The sequence below is a fragment of the Equus quagga genome, chromosome 13, assembly GCF_021613505.1.
Source record: "Equus quagga isolate Etosha38 chromosome 13, UCLA_HA_Equagga_1.0, whole genome shotgun sequence".
Taxonomy (NCBI): domain Eukaryota; kingdom Metazoa; phylum Chordata; class Mammalia; order Perissodactyla; family Equidae; genus Equus; species Equus quagga.
In genome coordinates, this window is record NC_060279.1 from 81,319,844 (window position 1) to 81,346,122 (window position 26,279).

Consider the following 26,279-nt stretch of genomic DNA (forward strand, 5'->3'; position numbering starts at 1 on the left):
CTACTCCTAATTTGTTCTACCACCTGAGAGAACAGGTCGGCTTCCCTGAGCACACGGGGGTGGCGACTGGTGCACGCTGTGTGGACCTGCCAGGTGGCAGGGGTGAAATTGCTTTAACAACGGAGACTGGTAATGAGGGAAATCTGGGAAGGGCCCTGGGCAGGGCAGAAACTGCAACACAGCCACGCGTGCTTCTCACATAAATTAGACTTACGCGGAATCTCCCATGGATGTTTGGATGTGTGAGAGTCAAATCAGTCTGATGACTAGTCCAGAGGCTTTGCTCCACTTTTGTTATATTGAAGAAAGTAATTGCACATTCCTTGCACAACTAAGGCCTTTCTCCAGTGTGAAGTCACCAGTGATCATGGAGGGTAGGGCTGCAGCTAAAAGATTTCCCATATTCTCTACACTCATAAGACCCTTCTCCAGTGTGGACACCCCGATCCTGAAAAAGTGTATGTTTGCAGCTGATGGCTTTCTGGCATGCTCCTTGTTGTAATACCATTTTAACCAAGCTCATATTCAGTGGTTTTGTTTGGCCTCTCCCCAGTATGTGTGGCCTGCTTATGGTGATAGCCTGGGGTGGCTAGGAAGTCCTTCCCAGCCTCCGCACAGGTAAAGGGCTTCCTGGACAGATGAAATTTGCAGCTCTTCACAAATGAGACCCTGTCCATGTTGTTTCTGAAGTTTTTCACCAATGTGCTGCTCCTGGTGGCATCGAAGGTTTGCACCGAAATAAAATTGTTTGGTACATGTCACTCTCTTGTAAACAGTTTCTGCCCACAATGTTTTCCTTAGTGCTCAGCCAAGTGTAAAATGTGTTTCAAGATGGGGCACACATCTCAGAGGGGTGGATGTATGGATGAAGGGACCTGCCTTGCGAGTCCTGACCTGAGCCTCTCCTGCAGAAACACCGTTCAGAAGGAAGCTCTTTGTTCTCTGCTCTGCACCAAACCTGAAAGCAAAGAAGTGACAGTGAAGTATATGTTGGTGATGTTGGGAGGAATGAGTCTACAATGACAAATTGAACTACATCCAGCTGAGTTACTCCATTGTATTGCATCCAGGAATGAGTCTATGGGATGCTTTTCAAGAAGTGGGAGTGGGGTCTTCTTGTGCATTAATGGGCCTATAAGGTCACAGAATGGTAGAGGCTTCACCAGGAAAAGGACACAAGGACAGGGTGTTGCACAGGGAGACAAGTCAGATCTATAACTCCTTCCTCCACCAAAGGCTTTCACAGGAACTTGTGTGCTGGATACACCTAAGGCTGTGCAGAGGCCTGTCAAAGCCCAGGAAAACCCAATTGCAACAGTAGCAGGAGTTCAAGGTCAATCTAAGGATATGTTCACGGCCCGCTGAACAACATGTGAGGGCCAGTGGTGGAGAGCCCTGCAGAAGGAGTGGTGAGAGAAACGGGTCAGATGCGGAGTCCAGAGAGGTGCAGGTTACCCCTGGGCTGGAAGTCACACAGGAAATGACGAGTAGTAGAATTGACAAGTTGGCAAAGTGTCAATATGGGGAAGGAAAGGTAGAAATGGGGTGTGGCCACTGGCAGTGGCATCAAAACTCTGGTTGAACAGGACAGGCTCCTGGTATGATATGAACATGAGCCTGCTGTCATACCCTCCCCAGCTACCACTCATCAGGGCCAGGTGCCCTCTGAGCCCGCCCTGCCATGGCTGGTGTCATGTCTATCCTGTGAAGCACAGAGGACTCTTCCCCTGGGCTCTAGTTTGGCAGCTACATGGGACATGGAGGACACAAGTACTGATTGAAAGACCAAACAAGTGAGTGGGCAGCACTGGCCCAGACCAACTCAGCACATAACAGACCACAGGAAAAAGGTCTACATGCTACAAAGAAAACCACGCAGGAGGTCTTCAAAAACAGCTCATGGTCCAGGAAAGTAGTGACCATGAGAATGTAGGTACTTCCTGGCACAAACCAGCAGGAGAAAATATCAGCTAAAGGAAGGGAGAAACCTGGGGTACAGAGGCGCCATGCATCTGGACACAGTCACTGGCCAGGCAGAGGCAAGCAAACTAGGCTCCATTAAGCTCACTGTAAACTTCTCATCCAGAATCTTTCCCTATGGGGCTTCAGGGCAACAGAGATGGGGCTGCAGGGGAGGGGAGAGGCCAGTGCAAGCAACCCAGCCCTATCAACCCCAGCACCTTCCGAGGGAAAGGGGGAAGGAAGCAGTGCCCGTGGTCCTGATGGGAGAAGGACGGAGCACCCCCTGAGGAAAGCACGACTCGGGGAGTGGGGATGCCTAGCCTAGACCAGGTCACTGGGGAGGGTGTGAGTGCCTTGCCCCGGGAGGATACAAGGATATAGGTGACAATTCTTCAGAATCACCTCGTGGTACAAGTGTCTTTGACCCTCATCAAGGAGCCCCAGAAATACACAAGCATATCCTCACGTGTCATAGCATCCTGTCATGATGGGGACAGAGAAGATGAGGATCAGCATCTCTGAGGACCCACGTCCATACTCACCTTCCTCCAGAGCTCAGCATCTCAGAAGAGATGCCAGTCCTTGGTGCCACTGATGCCCACGCTCTCCTCGTGGTCCCATGAACACCCTGCTCAGCCCTCAGCAACAAGAGGCAGGAGGGCAGATAGACTCTGTCTAAGGAGTGGGCCTGGACTGCAGGCCCCAACCCCTCCTGCCAAGCAATAACCCTGGGGCCCCCAAGATCATGACTCCCAGACACAAGGCAACCCGGCTTCTCAGTTCCACCTCAGTCCCCAACAGGAAGGCCCTGGGGCCATCAGCTCACACTTCCTCTCGATGTGCACATCATTCTGTAGACCATCTCTCTCACATGTCCAGACACCAGAGTCACCCTCCAACAGCCACCACCACCTCCCTGCCCCACCCCATAGGCATCTCCCCGGACCAACTCATGGACCTGGTACATGGCATCCAGAGAGTGCTTGACAAATTCACACACGATCCAGCACAACCCCCCACCTCTTATGGATCCAAATGCCAGGGAAAGCCCTGAACGCTGCTTTGGAGGCCTCTCCACCTGGCCCTGATCCCTTCTTCAATATGTGCCACTCAGTACCACATGTGAGTTTGAGACCCCATGACCCTCTGCCACTTCTGTGCTAACTTGCTGTCCCCACAGCAGCCACAACCTGCCACTCTCTACCAAAACTTCATTTAAATCCCAGCCCCACTGGTCCCCATGACAGGTGTAGTGACTCTCACAGATAATGACCCTTGTGCCTGACCTTATCCACCAGCAAGACTGAAACACCTCAGACCCCAACAAAGCTCACTACACAGTTCTGTTGATTCCATACAGAAGTGAATAAGCAACCCAGACTCAGTGTCATCTTGTCTCAATTACTCCTACGACTCTGCATCCATCTCATGTCCACTCATCCTGTGGGAGCATTGGTCACCTGCCAGACCATCCTCCCCACCCACCTACCCTCTTCATGACCACTAATCTCCCTCATCTGTGCTTGTGCCCCCAACCCTCAACCATGTGCCCGAGGAAGAGACCCAGTCCTCAGCACCACCCACTTCTTCTAGACCTGCTAATAGCATTACCACCGTGACATAACTCCCCCCTCGTAAATGTGATCCAGAGTTCCACCGTGGCCCGCATAATAGCCACCACTTGTGGATGTCTCCAGCATGAATCCCTCCGCAGATTTCCAGACCTGTGTGTCCAGATCCCCACTTTATGACTTCACTCACAATTCTCTAAAACACTTCAGACTCTTCACGGGGCCAAAACAAAACTCATATTCACAGTGAAAATTAGTTTACCACCAGCTTCCTATCCCAGTTTATGCAACTTCCATCCCTTCAGCTGCTAGGACCAAAAACCCTTGGGTCATCCCTGACTCCTCCCTCACAGAAAACATCCAAGAATCCACTTGGTCCTTCTAAAAACATGGACGCAGAATCCAAACGCATCTCCCTCCTGCACAGCTACCACTCTGATCCATCAACACTCAGCTGGACTATTGCAACGGCCTCCTCCTGGGCTCCCTGCCTCCTCCCACAGCCCCATACAGAATCCGCTCTCCACTGTGCAGGGTGTGACTCAGACCCTGTTACTCTATCAAAGCCAGAACCTTCAACACACGTGAAGAAAAGAAAAGTGACTGTGAGAGTTTCAAAAACCCATTCTCAAAGTGGAACTTGGTTTACACTTAGACAAATTCGAGTGAAGTTTTGGATTCTAACAGACATGGGACACCGTCAGAGGCACAAAAAAATCCTCACATCATATGTGTGCTTTTGAAAAATGCAATACGTGAACAACAGATAATTTTGAGGATCTTGAGTTAGGCCAGATTCCAAAGTCAGTATTTGTGAAAACAATGAAAAGATTCAACATTTCAAAGTAATGGCATCCCATTCAGAGGCCATCTAGGTAAGCCACGGAGCACTTAGTACAGCTCGTGCCTGTGAAAACTACTAAACTATGAGATTAAATCTTCCAGGAAAACACACAGATTCTCAATTCACTATTGGAACATAGACTAATGTTGAAAGAAACAGCCCTCACTATGGGAAATAATGTTGCACTTGAGTTTATTAGAGATAAGAAATGTAACTTACATTAGCATGATTTATCATTTGTATCATCCATGTTACCTAAATATACTGCATTGAAATGCTATTTAGACAATTATGTGCTTCATATTTACTGACATTAACCCGTAATTTACATGAGTAAATATTAAAAATCAAACAAAATTAATTTTCAAATCAGTTTTGTGTAAAGCAGACATCACAGGACTACATTTAGCCACACATTGTACATTTAGCCACAGATAAGATGACTTTTCAACAGCCCAGTATGTTCATAAGTTAATCATGATAAAAGACACACAATTATTTAAATATGGATAATAAGGAAGAAACAAAAATTCAGCTATTTGAAAGTTGCCATTATGTGCCAATGACTGTAAAATTTTTCGAAAAATTGTTTTCATTTCATTAAAAAAATCCAAAATATATCTTTAGTACTTGAATCAGAAGTTTAATGGTGGGTTAATATAATGAGCAATAAAGCAAATTGATTTCAAATAGAATTTTTTAAAAGAAGCCTGATCACATGACCCCCATGAAGAAACACTCAGTGACCCATCCTGCTTCCTGTGGAAAGTTTCTGTTGTTTGGTGAGTCCGTGACGAACTGGTGGAAGAAATGATCATGACTTCTTGTGCTTTCTTTCAAACGGGCGCGTATACACACACACACACACACACACAAACAGACACTATTCTTAAACTCCCTTCAGTTCTTTGAAGTCTTCATAAACCTCCACAATTAGGATATTCCTAGGATTTTTCTCTTCATTTGAAAGGACCTTTACCCGATATGCTTAGAAAATGCAAATAAATCTTTTGGGTGTCAGCTTACAGTTCAGATCAGCAGTGAGTTTTGTAAGGGTAAATACAAATCTGAAAAAGAAAAAAATATCCCTGAGGAAAAAGGGACAGCCACTCCACCCACCCAACACATTTCTTAGAGTATTTGCTTTAGAAAACCTGTAACTGTGAATTCTTCCTCTGCCCCTTGGAGATATATACAAATACTTTTTAAAGCTAATTAAGCCTCATACCAATTTTACAACCCAGGAAACTTTTCCTTGAAGACCTTGGATATCTCTGAAACGTAATCACCGGAAAATCGCACGTCACGTCTCCCAGTCTCCATAGGACAGTAGGAGCCTAACTTCAGCAGGAGCCTGGGTCCAACTTACAAAATTCCATCCTGCCATAAAGACATGAGACGTTTATTTTTCCTTAGGATAAAAGCAATTGGCAAACACCAAGGTCCACTCTAATTACGAGGTGAATTTAAGATGGACTGTGTGTGACAAATGGTGCTGTCAAGTCATCTTACCTGAGGTCTTGTTATTGTTAATCTTAAGAACATGTGATCCTGGGTTGTATCTGCCTGACTATGCACAAGGCTGAGAGTTCTTACTGACCTTGCGGTCTCTTTAGTGGGTTGCCCATGATGCGCATCACATCCTGGTTTCATGCTTATTCAACAAGATAACTGTTTTCTACTTGTGTGGGGCAAGTTTTGTGGGTCATCAGAGATTTTGTTTATAATTACATTTCCCCCCAGTTTCGACCTCAGAACTCCAAATCACTGAAAATTCTTGACATGGCATTATCATGAAATTCTCAAATTTCAGTAGTGAACACCACTACCGTTTCAGAAAGTCATCTTGTAGTAATCATTATTACTTTTACATTTATTATGGAGGTAAAATAGACAGACCATAACGTTGGCCATCTTAACCATTTTAGGTATAGAATTCCGAGGCATCAAGTACATTCACGTTGTTGTGCAACGCTCAGCACTATCCATCTCCAGAACTTTTACATCACCCCAAACTGAGCCTCCAAACTCGGGAGACAAACATCCCCATTCCCCTCTCCCCTCAGCCCCTGGCAACTAGTCCTCTACTTTGTGTCTCTACGAGTTTGACTACTCTAGATCCCTCATACAAACAGAATCATACAATATTTGTCTTTTCTTGTCTAGCTTATTTTACTTAGGATAATAGCTTCAAAGTCCACCCATGTTGTAACATGTGTCAGAATTTAATTCATTTTTAATGCTTAATAATATCCGACTGTATGTATATTCCACATTTTGTTTATCCATTCATCCATCCATGGACATTGGGTTGTTTCACATTTGGCTATTGTGAATAAGGCTCCTGTGAACACTGGGGTACAAATATCTGTTTGAGTCACTGCTTTCCATTATTTTCGGTATAGTGGAATTGCCGGGTCATATGGTAATTCTCAGTCCAATATTTTCAGGAACTGCCATACATTTGAGTGATTATTTATACCAAGTCCATCTTTTGGCAGTCCACTAAGAATTATGAGGTCATAGTTGTTAGAATTTTTATTCAATAGTGAATCTGAGTCCTGTATATAAGCCCACAAATGTTGAGAAAAGCACTCCAATAAATGGTAGGATGTTCTGGAGGGAACTTATGGCCCAGAGATCAAGCTTGGAGCATTTGTGTTCTTTGTCCAGCAGACAAAGCAAAACTCTGACATGTGGGTATCACTGAAAAGGAACACAAAGGGGCTGAATGTTGGGAAGCCGAAAGACACCAAGACAGAGGTGTTCATCAGCCAGGGGTGTGGGTTCTCAAGTTGGGTCATCCAAAATGACAGAATACCCACTAAAGAGTGCAAGGAGACAAACATGCTCACCAGAATCATGATGGTGCGTGTGGCTCTGGCCTCATGGGCGGGTCTGGGGGAAAGTCTGTTGCGGTGAATGTGTTGGACTTGCAGCTTGTGCCTGGGCAGGACAAGGACCATGGAGCCACTGGTCCAGACCATGAGACCCAAACACACACCATCAGTGGAGGTGTAAATGACTGCAGATACACAGAATACCAGTCTCTCAGGAATGCGTAATGAACAGTATCTGTAAATGTTTTCCACACTCGTGTTTTTACTGTTCTTTGGGCCAATTACATTCACAGTAATCACCATATTTAACAAGAGACGTAGGATGCAGCAGATGGAACAGCAGAAGCCAATGAACATTGTGCATCTCACTCTGTGCTCCAACCACCCAGAGAAACTGGGGCAAAGCTTAATGGCCTGGAAGCCACTGAGGAGGCAGGTGGTACTGAGGGAAACGCCTCTGGCCACTCTGTGTAAATAGAAGACAAATTTACATCCAGCATCACTGAGAAAAGATTTCAATCCAAAAGCCACCACTGTCTGAGGGATCCCCTTTAGAGAAAAGAACTAAGTTGTTAGCTAAGATCAGCTGGTTGAGAATCAGCTCTGTGGGTCTCAAGACGTGTGCATTGAGCAAAGTAACATTATAAAGACAAAGGAGTGAACAATTTGCAAGGATTCCAGCACCAGTCTGAGTGAGGAAGGTAAGACCCCAACTTAAGCTAATAGAAACCCATCCGTCCATGTAGAGATGATGCAGTTTGATTTTATTTATATCAGAGGAACCTGGAGACTGAAAGAGAAAATTTGGTTATTCTCATTACACCCAGGAAGTGTCCTTTCTCAAAAAAACCATTATTCCCAGTGAATCTGAACATGAAGGATGACTTCTGGTTTCTGGTTCTGCGTATAAGGAGCTTGGAAGTAGCCACACCGACCTCACAGAAAGTAAAAGCTAACCAGACCAGAAAACCAACAACTCTTCTTGGACCCATAAGAGAGGGTAGGACACACAGCAAAACTCTGCCTCTGAGTTTGAGAGACATATGAATGAACACACAGAGTCATGGACCAGCGGAGCAGAGAAACTGAAGAGCAGAAGCTGCCATGGGAACCAGTGCCGGGCTGGGAAACCTGAACTGTAATTGGTGAATTGCTGGAGGCTCAGTGCCGACAACTCTGAGAGTTAGAGACTCCAGGGGCCCAGTCATAAGGGAGCCCCCAATATTGAGAGATTTACTCCAGGCACTCGACCAGATTCACACAGTAAATACTGAAAAAAAAATCCCCTCAGTTAGTAGTCAATGTTGATTGCTAGCTCTAGGGCAACAACTAAAAAAGGTAAGGAAAGAAGTATAACTGAGAGGCCGGCCTGGTGGCGCAGTGGTTAAGTGAGCACGTTCTGCTTTGGTGGCCCAGGGTTCGCCAGTTCGGATCCCAGGTGCAGACATGGCACCGATAAGCAAGCCATGCTGTGGCAGGTGTCCCATATATAAAGTAGAAGATGGGCACACATGTTACCTCAGGGCCAGTCTTCCTCAGCAAAAAGAGGAGGATTGGCAGCAGTTAGCTCAGGGCTAATCTTGCCCCCACCCCCCAAAAAAGACATATAGCTGGAATGCTAAGAAAGGAGAGAAAATGAGATAATAAAAAATGCTCAATTAAAACCACAAAAGGGAGAAAAAGCTAGGAAGACAATAATAGGAACAAAGAATAAGGGCAACAAATGAACATGAAGAACAGGCCTTTCAGAACCACAAATCTGTTTCTTGCAGCATCATTTGTAACAACAAGGACTGGAACCCACCCAGCTTCACTCAGTGCGGGATGGAAGGAATCCCGGCGCCTCCCCCGCTGGAACCCAGGCCTCTGTGGACACAGTGAGGACATTCTCTTCACTGTCGCCCTGATGGGACATACTGTGACGTGCAAAGAAACAAAAGAAAGGCTCAGGACATCCTGTGCCATTAGCTTTATTTTACTAAGAACCAGAGAGAAATATACCTTGATATGTTTTTGTGTGCATGTCTATATTTTTATATCTAAAAAATGGAAGGATAAATTTTAAAATCTCTAAAAATGGGTACCTGGGAGGAAGAGAGGAAACTGCTGAGGAGACAGGACGAAGCCCCACTGCTATGAATGTATCTTCATTTGGTTTAGAAGTTTACACGTATTTTTCTCACATATATAAATTGTCAAAAGTATTTTCAAATATAATTCATAAACCTAAAGAGAAAATCTAAAAAAATAACGAAAAGAACGTAATTGTTCCAAACTAGGGTTTAACCAAGCAAAGAGGACTTATTTCCACTGAATTTTAAGCAGAATTATGTGAGTATATGTTCTGCACTGATAATTGAACAAAATAAAAGTAAAATGTTTAAGTAATAAAATTGTGATTAGGTATAATGGGTAATTCATTTCCAAATTTTATGCATGCACATATATAGTATATATATATGGTCTTTAAATACCGTCTTGACTGAAAGCAACTCCAGCTTCCTGAAGAAACTGCTGGATCCACATCTAGAGCAGGCAGTGCGGGGGAGGAGCTCGGAAGCTTCCTGCACAAGAAAGCAGAGGGGCCACCAAAGACCACCAGGTTCATGGGAACAGAACAGAAAGGTTGGCATGAAGGAGTCCCACTGGCAAAGGGTGGGACATTTATGGCACCAGGTAATATTTTTAATTATTAAAACAAATGAATATATGTAAACCTATATGTTTGATACTGCTAAAAACACAACAAAATAATCCTCGCAGCTGGGGAATAGTAAAGAACCAAATCGCCACCATGAAAAATTAGAAATAAAGAGGAAGGATCAAGACCTTTCTTTTCTCTCAGAACTATTCCTCAGGAACTCTCTTCTCAGTAGATGGTTTCCACCCATCAGAGGCAAAGGGAGGACTGACCTGGGTCACCCTTACCCTGACCATACAGCCACTGAACCTCAGTGGTTGCCAAACTCCTTAGGAGGCAGTCAGTGGTGAATATCCTACTGGATGGATCTGGCTGATGATACAGGAACCTCCTGATTACACGGATCATAATGTCACAAAAATAGAGACAAGTGTATATTGTATTTTCATGTGATGCAAAAAGAAGTAGACAGAAGTAGACATGAACACCTATGAATGAGTCTACTTGAATGTCAAATTAGGGAGAATAACTATCTGCTTATGGAATTATGGGTCAAAAATGTCATGTTAAAAGATACCTCAAAGAGGCAGTAGGCCACATCAGAATAACAAAAGTTCCATATGATTAATGCCCTCTTTCAGGAAACAAAATATTTCAAGATAAAAGAGGGAGGGTATCTGCAAAATATAACAAAATCAAGTTACATAGAAATATGATACAAGGATTAGAAAACTGGTTGGATGCAGATTCAAACAAAAATATTGTGAATATTTACTAAACACTCTGGTGAATTTGAACGATGACTTGATATCTGATGGTATTGAAGAATTAATATGTTTATGGAGGATAAGATCCAGTAATTAAGAAAAAGAAAAGTGTGTTTGTCTTTTAGAGAAATCAATGATGTATTCAGAGATGCAATTATATGGCTGCTAGGATTTGCTTGAACTTAAGTAATTCCTGGAGGAGAACTGGGCACAATTTGACAGGAAATGAGTTGAGCCCTGGATTGGTCCTGGTGGAGCTGGGTGGTACATCCACATGGTCTATTATTTACCTCCCCATCCTTTGTGGATAGCTGGAAATTTCCATATTAGTGTTTAAAAATTATTATCTCAACATTTAACAAACATGGAGATCTTGTTCTCTATTTGCTGCAACATTTTCTTTCTCCTGGGTGCCACAATTGTTTACTGTGCGTCACTTGGCCTGCAATTTTCAGTGTTATGGTGAATTGAAGTCTCTTTATATTACTATATTCTATCATTTTCAGAAGCCAGGTTGAAAAATTTAAATGCCTTCCTTATTCAAATCAAAGGAAAGAGGCCAGCAACACAGGCAGAACTGTAAAATGCAGGATGCAAGGCCCAAGGAAATGGGTGGTTGTTCCCACTTCTAACTTTTTGTCAACATTTGTGTTACCATGCCATCAAATCTAGATTGTTTTAAAAAATATATCCTTAATTTTTAGATCATCCAGATAAAAAGTCAACAAGGAGATAGTGGAATTAAATGAAATACTAGACCAGATGAACTTAATAGATACATATAGAGAGAGAGGACCCCATCCCAAAACAGCAGAGAATACATTCTTCTCAATTCACATGGAACATTCTCACGATAGACCATATATTCGCAAAGAAGGAAAATCTCAGTAAATTTAAAAAGATTGAAATCATATCTACTATCTTCTCTGACCATAATGCTATGAAACTAGACATCAATTACAAGAAAAAAGCTGGGAAAGGAATAAAAATGTGAAGACTAAGCAACCTGTTACTGAAAAACAAATGGGTAGTCGAAGAAATAAAAGGAGAAATCAAAAAATATATGGAGACAAATGAGACTGAAAACACACCATACCAACTCATATGGGATGCAGTAAAAGCGGTCATAAGAGGGAAATTTATAGCAATACAGGCCCACCTTGACAAACAAGAAAAAGCTCCAATAAGCAATCTTAAACTACACCTAACAGAATTAGAAAATGAACAATAAATAAAGGTCAAACTCAGCAGAAAGAAGGACATAATAAAAATTAGAGCAGAAATAAATGAAATTGAAACAAAAAAGACTGTAGAAAGGATCAATGAAACAAGGAGCTGGTTCTTTGAGAAGATAAACAAAATAGACAAACCCTTAGCTAGACTCACTAAGAAAAAAAGAGAGAAGGCTCAAATAAATAAAATTAGAAATGAAAGAGGAGAAATTACAATGGATACCACAGAAATACAAAAGATTATAAGAGAATATTATGAAAAACTATATGCCAACAAACTGGACAATCTAGAAGAAATGGATGCATTCTTAGACTCTTACAACCTCCCAAAACTGAATGAAGAAGAAATAGAGAATGTGAATAGGCCAATCACATGAGATTGAAACAGTTATTAAAACCCTCCCCAAAAATAAAAGCTCAGGACCAGACAGCTTCTCAGGAGAATTCTACCAAACATTCAAAGAAGATTTATTACCTATTCTTCTCAAACTATTCCAAAAAATTGAGGAAGATGGGAATATTCCTAAGATATTCTACAAGGCCAACATCACCCTGATACCAAAGCCAGATAAGGACAACACAAAGAAGGAAAGTTACAGGCCAATATTGCTGATGAACATAGATGCAAAACTCCTCAACAAAATATTGGCAAACCAAATACAGCAATACCTTAAAAAGATCATACAGCATGATCAGGTGGGATTCGTACCAGGGACACATGGATGCTTCAACATGTGCAAATCAGTCAATGTGATATACCACATTAAGAAAATGAGAAACAAAAACCACATGATAATCTCCACAGATGCAGAGAAAGAATTTGACAAGATCCAACATCTGTTCATGATAAAAACTCTCAATAAAATGGGTATAGAAGGAAAGTACCTCAATATGATAAAGGTCATATATGACAAACCCACAGCCAACATCACACTCAATGGGGAAAAACTGAAAACCATCTCTCTGAGAAGAGGAACAAGACAAGGGTGCCCACTCTCACCACTCTTATTCAATATACTACTAGAGGTTTTGGCCAGAGCAATTAGGCAAGAAAAAGAAACTAAAGGAATCCAAATAGGCACAGAGGAAGTGAAACCCTCACTGTTTGCAGATGACATGATTTTATATATATAGAAATCCTAAAGAATCCATCAGAAAACTATTAGAAATAATCAACAACTAGAGCAAAGTTGCAGTGTACAAAGTCAACTTACAAAAATCAGTAGCATTTCTATACTCTAATAACGAACTAACAGAACAAGAACTCAAGAATACAATCTCATTTACAAACGCAACAAAAAGAAAAATATATAGGAACAAATCTAACCAAGGAGGTGAAAGATCTATACAAAGAAAATTATAAGACATTACTGAAAGAAATTCATAATGACATAAAGAAATGGAAAGATATTCCATGCACATGGATCCAAAGAATAAACATAGTTAAAATATCCATACTACGCAAAGCAATCTACAGATTCAACACAATCAGAATCAGAATCCCAATGACATTCTTCACAGAAATAGAACAAAGAATCTTAAAATTCATATGGAGCAACAAAAGACCCCAAATAGCCAAAGCAATCCTGAGAAACAAGAACAAAGCTGGTGGCATTGCCATCCATGACTTCCAAATATATTAAAAAGCTATAGTAATCAAAACAGCATGGTCCTGGTACAAAAACACACACAGATCAATGGGACAGAATTGAAAGCCCAGAAATAAAACCACACATTTATGGACAGTTAATCTTTGACAAAGGAGCCAAGAACATACAATGGAGAAAGGCAAGCATCTTCAATAAATGGTGCTGGGGGAGCTGGCCTGGTGGCACGTTCTGCTTTGGCGGCCTGGGGTTCGCTGGTTCGGATCCTGGGTGCGGACATGGCACCACTTGGCAAGCCATTCTGTGGTAGGCGTCCCACATATAAAGTAGAAGAAGATAGGCTTGGATGTTAGCTCAGAGCCAGTCTTCCCCAGCAAAAAGAGGAGGACTGGCAGTAGTTAGCTCAGGGCTAATCTTTCTAAAACAAAAACAAAAACAAAATGCCAGAGGCAAAAAGTCCCCCATGGGCACTTAAAAAAAAAAAAAGTCTACCTATGTGTAAGCGCCCTGATTGAAAGTTCCCACTGAGCCCAGCCTTCCAGCCATCTATAAGAAGGCACAGCAACGTGAGTGAAGTCATCCCAGACACTCTAAACCAACCCACACAGCACCCGAGTATCGCCAAGTGATTGCCATTGATGCCACGGGGAAGAGTAGGCTCACCCAGCTGAGCCCTGTTTGATTTCCTGACCCCAAAATTATGAGAGCTAAGGCATTGTTTGATATTTTAAACCACTAATGTTTGGTGTCATGTTTTTATGCAACAATAGACAACGGCAAAAGTAATGAATTCTTTCACTCACCTAATTCCTAGCCTCCTCCAAGGACAAGTGGACGTCCCACCCTCTCTTTGTAAGTTCTTTCACAGACTCACTTTTCCCTCTGGGGACCTGTCATGGTCCAATGAGCTCAAGAAAATGAAGAACTTACCTGACAGGTGAGGTTCTCTCCTTGAGAATTCAAGAGAAAAGAAAAATTCTAACTTGGAGAAATCAGGACATCTGAACTCTCCTGACTCTTTTCAGTGCCCCTCAGGCTTCCTTGAAGACACTCAGGGTCTCTGTCTCTCAGCCCCTGCAGAGATCAGCCTTGGGGGGCGACTCTCCTTCCGTCCCCACCGTGGCAGGCCAAGCTTATCCTCGCGATGCAAACTACTGGACAAGTCGACCAGCAGATCAGGCATTATGGTCACCTGGAGGTGAGAGTGAACCGTGCCCTGTGGCCCCTGACCCAGGACTTGTCTTTGGAGGATGTGCCCATGTTCGCTCAGGGAAGGCAGACACGGCCTTCACCTGGGAGGCAGGAGTGTGAGGGAAACCCTGCTTGGGTGTCAGGAGACCTGCATTCCAATTTGTGTGACCTTGGGCAAGTCCCTTCCCCTCTCCCACACAGAGGTAGTCCTCTCTGTGACTGTGTCCCATTTTGGACACTGAGAAGCTTAGGCTGTTGGTTCTGGTGACCATTTAAACAAGCTAAGAGTTTTCTCCCACTTCATTGAAGCACGACTTAAAAACAATAAAGTGCACCCATTTGAAGTATAGAATTCATTGAGTTTTGACAAATGTTTGCACTCGAGTAGCCACCACCGTAATCAAAACATAGAACCTTCCCGTCTCCCTCGACATTCCTCGTATCCCACTGTCAATGTCCCCCAGCCCCAGATGGCCACTGATTTGATTTCTGTCATTAGTTTCTGTTACCTTTTCAAAAATGTTATACAAATGGAATATATACCCTGTGTTTGGCTTATTTTATTTAGCATGATGTTCTTGAGACTCCTTCATCCTGTGGCATTTAGCAATAGTTAACTCCTTATTGTTGCTGAGTAGTATCTCATTCTATGGACATAACACATTTTGTTTATCCATTTATTTCAGAAGATCTGGTGTGTTTCCATATTCAACTAGTATAGAATAAAGCTGCCAGGCTTTTTCACATTTATTCAAGAAATGAATGAATGAATGATTAAACACCATGTGTTGGCCAGTTCCTAGTCATATATATCGAGGCACTAGACAACAACAGTGAGCTCTGTATACATCAGGACACAGAGCTAGTGATTGCTAATCCTGGACAGGAGTCCCCAACCCCTTGGTTCAGTGACAATTTTCACTGGCTCTGTGTTTACCAATAATGAGGATTTCCTGTGTTTTGCAGATGTTGCCTTGGGGTGACTCTGGCCAGTCCAAGTGGCATGAGCTGGGAAAGACTGATGGCTGATAAAGAATTCACTTTCAAGAGAGGGCACTGGCTTGACGGGCATTTTGGTGCCGCTGCACGGCTGGACTCTGGGGCAGTGTACTGGGCAGCGTGTCAGATGGCTCTCAGCTGAGAGCATGGGGGAGGCCAGGCCAACACCCTGAGATCCAGGGATGGGTACTGCCACGTTTCCTTTGATCCTACTGCACCCACAACAGAAATCTCACGACCCATCCAGAAGGAAAGACAGGAATGTGAGTGGGCAGGCTCAGGCCCAGGAAGGGGAGAAGCAATGTTAGCAGAAAATTTGCAGTCTCCACCACACAAATATTTTGTTAATTTTATCCTGAGTATTGTGTTTGGCTAAAAGGCAAATAACATTGTTTAAAAATTTCCCTTTTGGCCTTATGATTCTCATTTGTGGAAGTGTAATTTATTTTTTGAAATAGTTGAGAAGGATGGGTAATAAATCTTCTTTGAATGGTTGGTAGAATTCTCCAGAGAAGCTGTCTGGTCCTGGAGTCTTATTTTTTGGGAAGTTTTTGATTACTGTTTCAATCTCTTTACTTGTGATCTGTCTATTCAGAGTCTCTATTTCTTCTTTTTTTTTTTTTTTTTTAAAGAGTTTATTTTTCCTTTTTCTCCCCAAAGCCCCCTGGTACATAGTTGTGTATTTTTCCTTTTAGTTGTGGGTCCTTCTAGTTGTGGCATGTGGGATACTATTTCAGCATGGCTTGATGAGCGGTGCCATGTCTGTGCCCAGGATCCAAACCGGTGAAACCCTGGGCCACCAAAGTGGAGTGCGTGAACTTAACCACTCGGCCATGGGGCTGGCCCCTCTATCTCTTCTTGATTCAGTTTTGGGAGGTTGTAAGAGTTTAAGAATGCATCCATTTCTTCTAGATTGTCCAGTTTGTTGGAATATAGTTTTTCATAATATCCTCTTATAGTCTTTTGTGTTTTTGTGGTATCCTTTGTAATTTCTCCTTTTTCAGTTCTAATTTTATTTATTTGAGCCTTCTCTCTTTTTTTCTTAGTAAGTCTTGGTAAGGGTTTTTCAGTTTTGTTCATTTTTTCAGTGAACCAGCTCTTTGTTTCATTGATCCTTTCTACGGTCTTTTTATGTTTCAGTTTTATTTATTTCTGCTCTGATTTTTATTATTTCCCTCCTTCTGCTGAGTTTGAGCTTTGTTTGTTCTTCATTTTCTAATTCTTTAGGTGTAGTTTAAGATTGCTTATTGGAGCTTTTTCTTGTTTGTTAAGGTGGGCCTGTATTGCTATAAATTTCCGTCTTAGGACTGCTTTTGCTATATCCCATATGAGTTGGTATGGTGTGTTTTCATTCACATTTGTCTCCAAATATTTTCTGATTTTCCATTTATTTCTTCGATGATCCACTCGTTGTTCAGTAGCATGTTGTTTAGTCTCCACATTTTTGTTCCTTTCCCAGCATTTTTCTTGTAGTTTATTTCTAGTTTCATAGCATTATGGTCAGAAATGATACTAGATATGATTTCAATCTTCTTAAATTTATTGAGGCTTGCCTTGTTTACCATTATATGGTCTATCCTTTGAATGTTCCATGTGCACTTGAGAAAAATATATATTCTGCTGTTTTTGGATGGAGTGTTCCAAATACATCTATTAAGTCCATCTGGTCTAGTTTTTTGTTTAATTCCACTATTTCCTTGTTGATTTTTGTCTGGATGATCTATCCATTGATGTAAGGGGGGTGTTGAGGTCCCCTACTATTATTGTGTTGTCATTAACATCTCCTTTTAGGTTTGTTAATAGTTGCTTTATGTATTTTGGTACTCCTGTGTTGGGTGCATATATAAGTGTTATGTCTTCTTTGTGGAGTGTCCCTTATATACTGCCCCTCTTAGTCTCTCTTTATCTGTTTTATCTTGAAGTCTACTCTGTCTAATATAAGTATGACAACACCTGCTTACTTTTCTTTGCCATTAGCATGGAGTACTGTCTTCCATCTTTTCACTCTAAGCCTGTGTTTGTCTTTGGATCTGGGATGTGTTTCCTGGAAGCAGTATACTGTTGGGTCTTGTTCTTTAATCCATCCTGCCACTCTGTGTCTTTTGATTGGAGAATTCAATCCATTTACATTTAGAGTGATTACTGATATATGAGGGCTTAATAGTGCCATCTTATAACTCATTGTCCGGTTCTTCTGCATTTCCTTTGTTTCTTGTCCCATGTATTTCAGACTACCAATTTGGTTAGGTAGTTTTCCATGATGGTTTTCTTCATTTTCTCCTTGTTTATCATATATTTCTCTGTTCTAATTATTTTTTTAGTGATTACCATTAGGTTTGTATAAAAAAATCTTGTAAATGAGATAGTCCATTTTCTGATAGCCTCTTATTTCCTTAGACTGTGCCAATTCCATCCCTTTCCTCTTCCCCTTCTAAGTTATTTTTGTCATATCTTATTCTATCTCGCGCTGTGAGTTTGTGGTTAAAATAATGAGATTATTTTTATTTTGGCGTTTTCCTTCTCTTTATCCTTAATGTTAAAGTTAAATGTTTAATAACCTGATCTGATAGAGAGCTTTCATTTCCTGATTATTGCCTACCTATTCATCTCCTTGCTCAGGACTTTGTAGCCCCTTTCCTATTTTTTTTCCCCCAGGTAAGGGGGCCTTCTTGAGGATTTCTTGTAAGTCAGGTCTTGCGATGATGAACTCCCTTAGCTTTTGTTCATCTGGGAAGTTTCTATGTCTCTGTCACATCTGAAGGATATTTTTGCTGGATAGAGTACTCTTGGCTGATAAAGTCTTTGCCTTTCAGAATTTGGAATATATCATTCCACTCTCTCCTAGCCTAGTAAGGGTTCTGCTCAGAAATCAGTTGAAAGCCTGATAGGTGTTCCTTTGTAAGTTATTTTCTTCTGCCTTGCTGCCCTTAGTGTTGACTTTTGCCAGCATTACAACTATACGCCTTGCAGTAGGTCTTTTTACATTGATGTAATGAGAACATCTATTGCTTTCATTCACTTGTATTTCCAGCTCTTTCCTCAGGTTTGGGAAGTTCTCCATTATTATTTCTTTGCACAAGCTTTCTGCCCCATTCTCCTTCTCTTCACCCTCTTGAATATCTATAATCCCTATGTTGCATTTCCTAATTGAGTCAGATATTTCTCTGAGAGTTTCTTCATTTCGTTTAGGTCTTAGTTCTCTCTTCTCCATCTGAAGCATTTCTATATTTCTGTCCTCTAAGTTGCTAACTCGGTCCTCCATAATGTCAGCTCTGTTGTTTAGAGAATCCAGATTTTCCTTAATCTCATCCATTGTGCTTTTCATCTCCAACAATTCTGATTGGTTCTCCTTTATAGTTTCAATCTCTTTGTGAAGAAGTTCCTGAATTCGTTGATTTGTCTTTCTGTGCTTTCTTGTAACTTGTTGAGTATTTTTATTATAGCTACTTTGAATTCTTTGTCATTTAAGTTATGAATTTCTGTGTCTGCAGGGTTGTTTTCTGGGTAATTATCAGTTTCCTCCTGGTCTGGAGAATTAATATACATTTTTCATACTGCTTGATGGCATGGATTGTTGCCTCCGTATAGTGTTATTATCTGGTCACAGTTTCCACCTGCCACCACTGGGTGGGGATCAAGCACTGTGTATTCTGGGCCCAGCATGATCCATGGCTCCCCAGCTCCAGCCGCTGATTCCTTTTCTCTCTGTGTGATGCTCTGACAGATGACAGACCTAGAGAGTCTGGCGGGGGATGGGTGCTTTCTTTCACCTGAGCTTCCCCCAACCATTCCTTTTCTCTCTGTGCAGAGCTCTGGCTGTTCACAGGGCTGGAGTGCCTGGCTGGGGAAGGGGTGCTTTCTCTCACCACACCTCCCCCAGCTGCCGCCTCTCTCTCTGCACAGCACTCTGGGTGATGAAAAAGATGGAGTGCTGAGTGGGGAATGGGTGCTTTCTTTCATGTGCGTGCATCCCCCAGCTGCTACTTTTCTCTCTGTGCAGTGCTCTGGGCAATAATGGAGCTGGAGTACTGGGCAGGGGAAGGGGCACTTTCTTAAATCTGTGCACCTCGTGCAGCTGCTGCTTTTCTCTCTGTGTGGTGCTCTGGGTGATCACATGGCTAAAGTGCTGGGTGGCACCTCACCTGCATGCCTCCCCCAGCCACCACCACTCTCTCTGTGAAGAGCTCCCACTGATCTGCCTGGCAGAGGGAGAGGCGCTCCCTTTCTCCTGTGCAATCCCAGGGTCTTCTCCCTGGGCCTTCACCAACTGCTCTCCTGGGATGCTAGTTTGATGGAGACACACCCACAACAGCTCAGTCTCCTCTATCTGTGGGGCTTTCCCGCAGGCTGTGAGGGAACTCAGAGAGCAATGGTGTTCTTGTGGAGGGCCACCCCTCCCCCCATTCCTCTCAGAGCCATCCACTGTCCCAAGGTTGCTGGCTGCCATTGGGAAGAAAAAAGTCCCCCTGACTAGCTTCCACTTCCTCTGGAGGGCCCAGCCCCACCCCTTCAGATGTATGGTTGCGTGGTTCTCTCAGATGTCTTTTGTGCTGTATGAATGTCCTCTGTCGGTGTATGAATGTCCTTTTGGTTGTATTTTAGAGGAGAGAGTTCAAGAGGAGAGCTCACTCTGCCATGATGCTGATGTCACTCCACTTGGAAGTGTAATTTATTTTTTGATACTTATTTTGTATGTGGCAAACTTGATTAACTGTCATAAATACTGCAGATACTCATGATGTTAGTTTTTGAAAGATTTCTATGTAGATAACCACACAATTTGAGAGAAATTACAGTATATAAATGGTATTCCAATTATTTTAATTCTTTTTCATCTGTGTTATAGCCCTAGCTAGAATGTCTGGTACAATATTTGATTTAAGCACAGATAATTACAGCCTTGTTTGCTAATTTAAAAGCCAAAATTTCTATTTTCTTACTAAAATTCAGGTTTATTGTAGGGTTTTCATTGATAAATGTCAACTAGTTAAAGGTGTATATTTCTATGCATGGCCTGGTGTTTTTTTCCTAACATGAATTGACTTGTATTTTACTGTATCTGCACTTATTAAGACAGTGACACGATGTTTATAATCCATTAATATGTTGAATGCTATCAATGCATTTCCCAATAATAAACCATTCTAGAACTCCTAAGACACTTTCACCTTCTATGACATTCCATAAGCATAGCTGAATTTAACTAACAAGTTTTACAACCATTTATTCTAGTACCATAAATTGAGATGGGGAACAGGAATCTCTGAAAGATTTGAGTAAGTTTGGATACATCCTTTCATTGAATGATTCATGGAACTCTCTTCCTGTAAGTCTCTCAGGGCGTAGAATTTTACTCTTGCAGATTATTTAAAAATAGAAAGTATCAAACAGATTTGATATTTGTTAGTTTGATCAAGAAAAACATGTCTGGGGTTTATGACTTTATTTACATTAAAATCTTTATTTCATTTTTTAATCTAAGCTTCAAATTAAAATTGACATTTTAAGATAGTAGAGTGTACATGGTATGTTGGTGATTTTATACATGTGTATATCATGAAAGGATTCCTCTGACAAGGTAATTAACACATCCATCACCTATTTATCATTTGTGTGTGTGATAACATTTCAGTTCCATTCCCTTAGCAAATTTCCATTACGCAATATAGTGTTATCAACTATACTCACTGCATCTTACATTGGATCCTCCAACCTTGGTCCTGTTATAGCTGAAAGTTTGTGTCCTTTCACCCACTTCCCCTATTTCCCCCATCTCTCAGCCCCAGGAACCACTCTTCTACTCTCTGTTTCTATGAGTATGACTTTGACATTTTTTTTTTTTTAAAAAAGAATCACCATGTAAGTGATACCATGCAGTATTTTTCTTTCTCTGTGTGGCTTATTTCACTTATCACAATGTCCTCAAGATCCATCTATGTTGTAACAAATGGCAAGATTTCCTTCTTTCTCATGGCTGCATAATACTGCATTGTACACATATATACCAAATCTTTATTCATCATCCATTGATGCACACTTAGGTACTTTCCATATCTCGGATATTGCGAATAATGCTGCAATGAGCATGGGAGTGCAGACACTGCTTTGATGTCCTGTGTTCATTTCCTTTGGAATTACACCCATAATTGGAATTGCTGAGTAGTATGGAATTCTATTTTTAATTGTTTGAGGAACCTCCCTTCTCTTTTCTGTGGGCTGCACCAATTTACATTCTCACAAACAGTGCACAGGGATTCCCTTTTCTCCACAGCCTTGCTAACACTTGCTATCTCTTGTCTTTTTGCCACCCCCCATGACCCCCCTGCGCCCGCCTGGCTCGCCCATCCCCCTATCACCTCCAGAGGCGACCTCGGGTCCCACGTGGCCTGGGTCTCGAAGCAGTGGCGCCACAGAGGAAAGGTCTGTCCAGGGTCCCGGGGGCGTGGGAGCTGCTGCCCCAGTGGGAAGGCAGGAGTCCTCCCTGAGTCGGGGTGCCTGGAGAAGCGGCCCACAGCGCGGGGAACGCCTGGCAGGGGACCCCGCTGGGAGACCGCCAGGCAGTGAGGACGGAGGGAAGGAGGCCAATGGCGAGATGGACAGCAGTCCAAGGGGACCCGCTCACAAGGTCCCAGGTGGGGTTGGAGGAGCCACTGGAACCGCAGGTGTCAGCTCTGAGCCCTCGTTGCTAAGGCAAGGCCACTCAGGTCTCTGAGACCCCCAACGTTCGGGGAGGACCCTCCCCGCTGACCTGCGTGTGAGGCCTCTGCAGCCTCCCGCCTTCCCGCAGCTGCTGCCCGGCCTGGGGGAGTGTCCCGCACACGCCAAGGCTGGTTTCCCGTCAAAGCCCACAGACCCGAGTGGAATCTTCCACTCCTTCTCTGAGCACATCCTGCTTCCACGGTGGGAGCACTTACACTTGGGAAATTGGCAAACACTACGAACCAGGGCTAGATTTACTGTATTACTGAATGCCGGGATTCAAGTGATGGACAATAAGGTCATAATGCAGATGAAACTTAACCATGTAGGGTGTTTCTGGCCATGACATTATGTGTGACACAAAGTCTGAGGAAAAACAATGAGGAGACCTTCTTCCAGTATTTAGAAATGCTGACTCCATACAGAAAAATGTCACTCACGACATTTAACAGAGTAAAACTCCTTCATTTGTGTTTGTTGTTTCAGTGTCTTACTTGAAAATCAAAAGGGAAATAGCCATAACTCCTATGAAAGAAAATAGGCAAATGGGATGAACATAAATTGTACAAAAAATAAACAATTGGAAAATAAAGACACGAAAAATGCTCAAAATCATGAATCCTTTGGGCAATGCAATTAAGACACTGAGATAGCACCACACAATGGCTGAAATTAAAGGACCACATCAAGTATCAATCGGCAGGGACTTGGAGGAAATGGAACTTTCACACACTGTGGGAGGGAGAGCAAAAAGAAGAAATCATGTTAGATCATGGTCTGACAGTTTCTTCAAGAGTTAAACATCCATCTAACCACTGACTCAGACACTGTCCTCTACGTTACTGACAAAAGGTAAAAAAAAAAAACATAAAAAACTTACACAAATGTCTGTAACACCTTTATTTTCATTAGTCAAAATCTAGAAATAACCAAAAAGCCCGCTGAATGGATAAACAGGGGTATACGAAAATATAAGAATATTACTCAGCAAAAGAAAAGATGAGCTACTCATATAGGATCATTGGTGAATCTCTAATTATGAAACAAACGAAATCAGAAAAAACAATAGAATAAACAGTTTATGATTCTAATCATAAATTCAAGGAAATGCAAAGGTATCTACTGTAAGGAAAGTAAGTGAATGGGTAGCTGGAGAGGTGGGAAGGTCGAGCAGAGATTATGATAGGATGTGAGGTAAATATACCGAGACAAAAAAAGTCATCCTCAGGACTATGATGATGGTTTCAGAGGTTCACACCTATGTCAAAACTTAGCAAACTGTACACTTTAAATATAAGCAGTCCATGTAAGTTACACAATAATCTTAAAAATTGGCTCAAGAGAAATCCCTATGTCCCACACTTTTTGGAAAGTAAGTTTACAACCCTACATCGTGGTGGTCTAGCAGTTAAGAGTCAGAGCTCTCACTGCTGGGCTGGGTTCGTACCACGTCAGGGAACCCCACCAGTCTGTCAGTTGTCATACTTTGGTGGCTGTATGTTGCTGTGATGCAGAAAGCTATGCCACCAGTATTTCACATACCAGCAGGGTCACCCAAGGTGGTACAGGGTTCAGCGGAGCTTCCAGATAGACTAGAAAGAAGGACCTGGTCACCCACTTCCAAAAAAATTGGCCACAAAAACCTGATGAATAGCAGAGAAGTCCTGTTTGATATACTGCAGAAAAGTGAGAGGATGGGTAAAAACACTGGGCCGGATTCTGCTTTGCTATACACAGGGTTTCTAGGAGTCAAAATTAACTCAACTGCACTAGCAACACAATAGTGACTCCACCCACTCTTTCCTTGTACCCTCTGGGGGTCAGTCTTCCTTCAGTGGCAGCAAATGTGGGCAACAATTAAGGATACTGCCACCCAAGTCAACAGGAACACTGCCTGGGTCACAAGAGCCACATCACTCAACCTCAGATCCCCTTTTTCTCTTTTCCTTGCCTATGCAGTAATGGCCTTCAAGTGAACATCACTGAGAGGCTACAGAAATCCACAAAACTTTTCAATTATTTTTATTACATTCTCAGGCAGTGACTTCAGCTACACAAGATAAACTTGCCTAGAGATCCTGAGATTTGTGTACAAACTCATGCTGCACAGTCACTGTCACAGAACCACTTCTGGATGCACTTTCAGAAGAGGCATATTCCATCTAGCTGGCTGCAGTTTCCTCCACTCCTTGCTAAGCCAGTGTTTCTCTACCAATTACAGTTCCCCTGGACCCAATGGTCTTACAACCAATGACCCTCACCCAATGAACTGTGGACACCAGGCCAAATGGCCCTTTGTAGATCTGGGGAAGATATCCCCTCCACAGTGCTGACGTCCCCTGTGAGACCTCCTATGAGGAAGCAAAAAAATTCACGTTGCCCTCAGATGCACTTGAGGTTCTCACACCAACCCTCTCATCAGGGTCATCACTGAGGCTCCTGAATCACAGCATTCAGGCCTCAAATGAGGACCAGAAAGCCCTGCAGTCTTCCCTAGGAGGCTGTGGGAGCAACGGAAATTTACTCAAAAGTGGCACGTTATTTTCTGCCATCATACGGTCTCTCCTCAAAGTTTGAGACCCCTTAAAACTTGTTCACCCCTTCATGCTTGTAGAGTCTGAATTTGTTTACGAACTACCCCACAGAGTAAATAGAACACCTAAGATTAAAGAGAATTTAAACTAAAAGGCTTCAATATTGTACAAGACAAAGCAATGTGCAGCAGGCAGCTGGAGTTTGTGACTTGGAAGCTGAAACAATTCATCCCAAGTATCACATGCAACTACACGTCCTGAAAAAGTCAGTCATTCTCTGCAAGTTGCCAGCCCAACTCATGGTATTCTTTGGGCCAACAGTGACCCAGGTCCATGAGCAAGGTAGTCAAGGCAGAGGGAAAGCTGACCCCTGAGGGCTCAGGTGACTCCTAACTTGCTCTAATACATGGGAGAACAGAGGTCAGCTCCCCTGAGCACACTGGGGTGGTGACTGACGCACACTGTGTGGACCTGCCGGGAGGTACAAGTGAAATGCTGTGGCCACAGAAACTAGGAGTGACATAAATCTAGAAAGAGCCTTGGATAAGTTAGAAAGGGCAACATATTTACATAAGCTTCCCACATAACCGAAATTTATGGGAAGTCTCCCCACTGTGCCTGTTTAGATGTATGAAAATAAATTTGAAGAGATGGCTCCTCACCGAGTTTCCACTGGTGTCATTCCACTGAAAAAGAAACTGCACATTCCCTGCCCATCTAAGGCATTTGTCTATGGTGAACTCTCCGATGTTGAGAGAGGGTAAATTTTTGCATGAAATACTTCCCACATTCAGTGCACTCATAAGGTCTTTCTCCAGTGTGAACTCTCTGATGATAACGGAGGTTGGAGCTACAGGTAAAAGATTTCCCACATTCACTGCACTCATAAGGCCTTTCTCCTCTGTGAACTCTCTGATGATAACGGAGAGCTGAACTAGAAGTAAAAGATTTCTCACACTCACTGCATTCATAAGGCCTTTCTCCTGTGTGAACTCTTAGATGATAAGAAAGGTTGGCACTACTCATAAAAGATTTCCCACATTCACTGCATACATAAGGCCTTTCTCCTGTATGAACTCTCTGGTGGTAACGGAGTTTGGAGCTAAAGATAAAAGATTTCCCACATTCACTGCACTTATAAGGCCTTTCTCCTGAGTGAACTCTCTGATGATAACCAAGCCCAGAGGAAGACGTAAAAGATTTCCCACATTCACTGCACTCATAAGACCTTTCTCTATTATGAATTTTCTGGTGCATTGAGAAGGAAGATCTTTGGCTAAAGGACTTCCCACATTCATTGCACTCATAAGGCCTTTCTCCCGTGTGAGCTCTCTGGTGGTTACTAAATTGTGATCTATCCTGAAAGGATTTCCCACATTCACTGCACTCAAA

General features: G+C 42.6%; 1 protein-coding gene and 1 pseudogene across 1 annotated transcript in view; both read right to left on the bottom strand.

Annotated features, from left to right (window-relative positions):
* Positions 1-4,597: 4,597 nt before the first annotated feature.
* Positions 4,598-8,672, bottom strand: LOC124250992 (vomeronasal type-1 receptor 1-like; annotated as a pseudogene).
* Positions 8,673-22,018: 13,346 nt separating this feature from the next.
* LOC124250993 (zinc finger protein 814-like) overlaps positions 22,019-26,279 on the bottom strand; it is a 27,910-nt gene continuing 23,649 nt past the window's right edge. Inside the window, exon 4 of the mRNA XM_046683367.1 lies at positions 22,019-26,236. Within this exon, the coding sequence (XP_046539323.1) occupies positions 25,605-26,236 (632 nt within the window). The 3' untranslated portion in view covers positions 22,019-25,604. The remainder of the gene's footprint in view (positions 26,237-26,279) is intronic.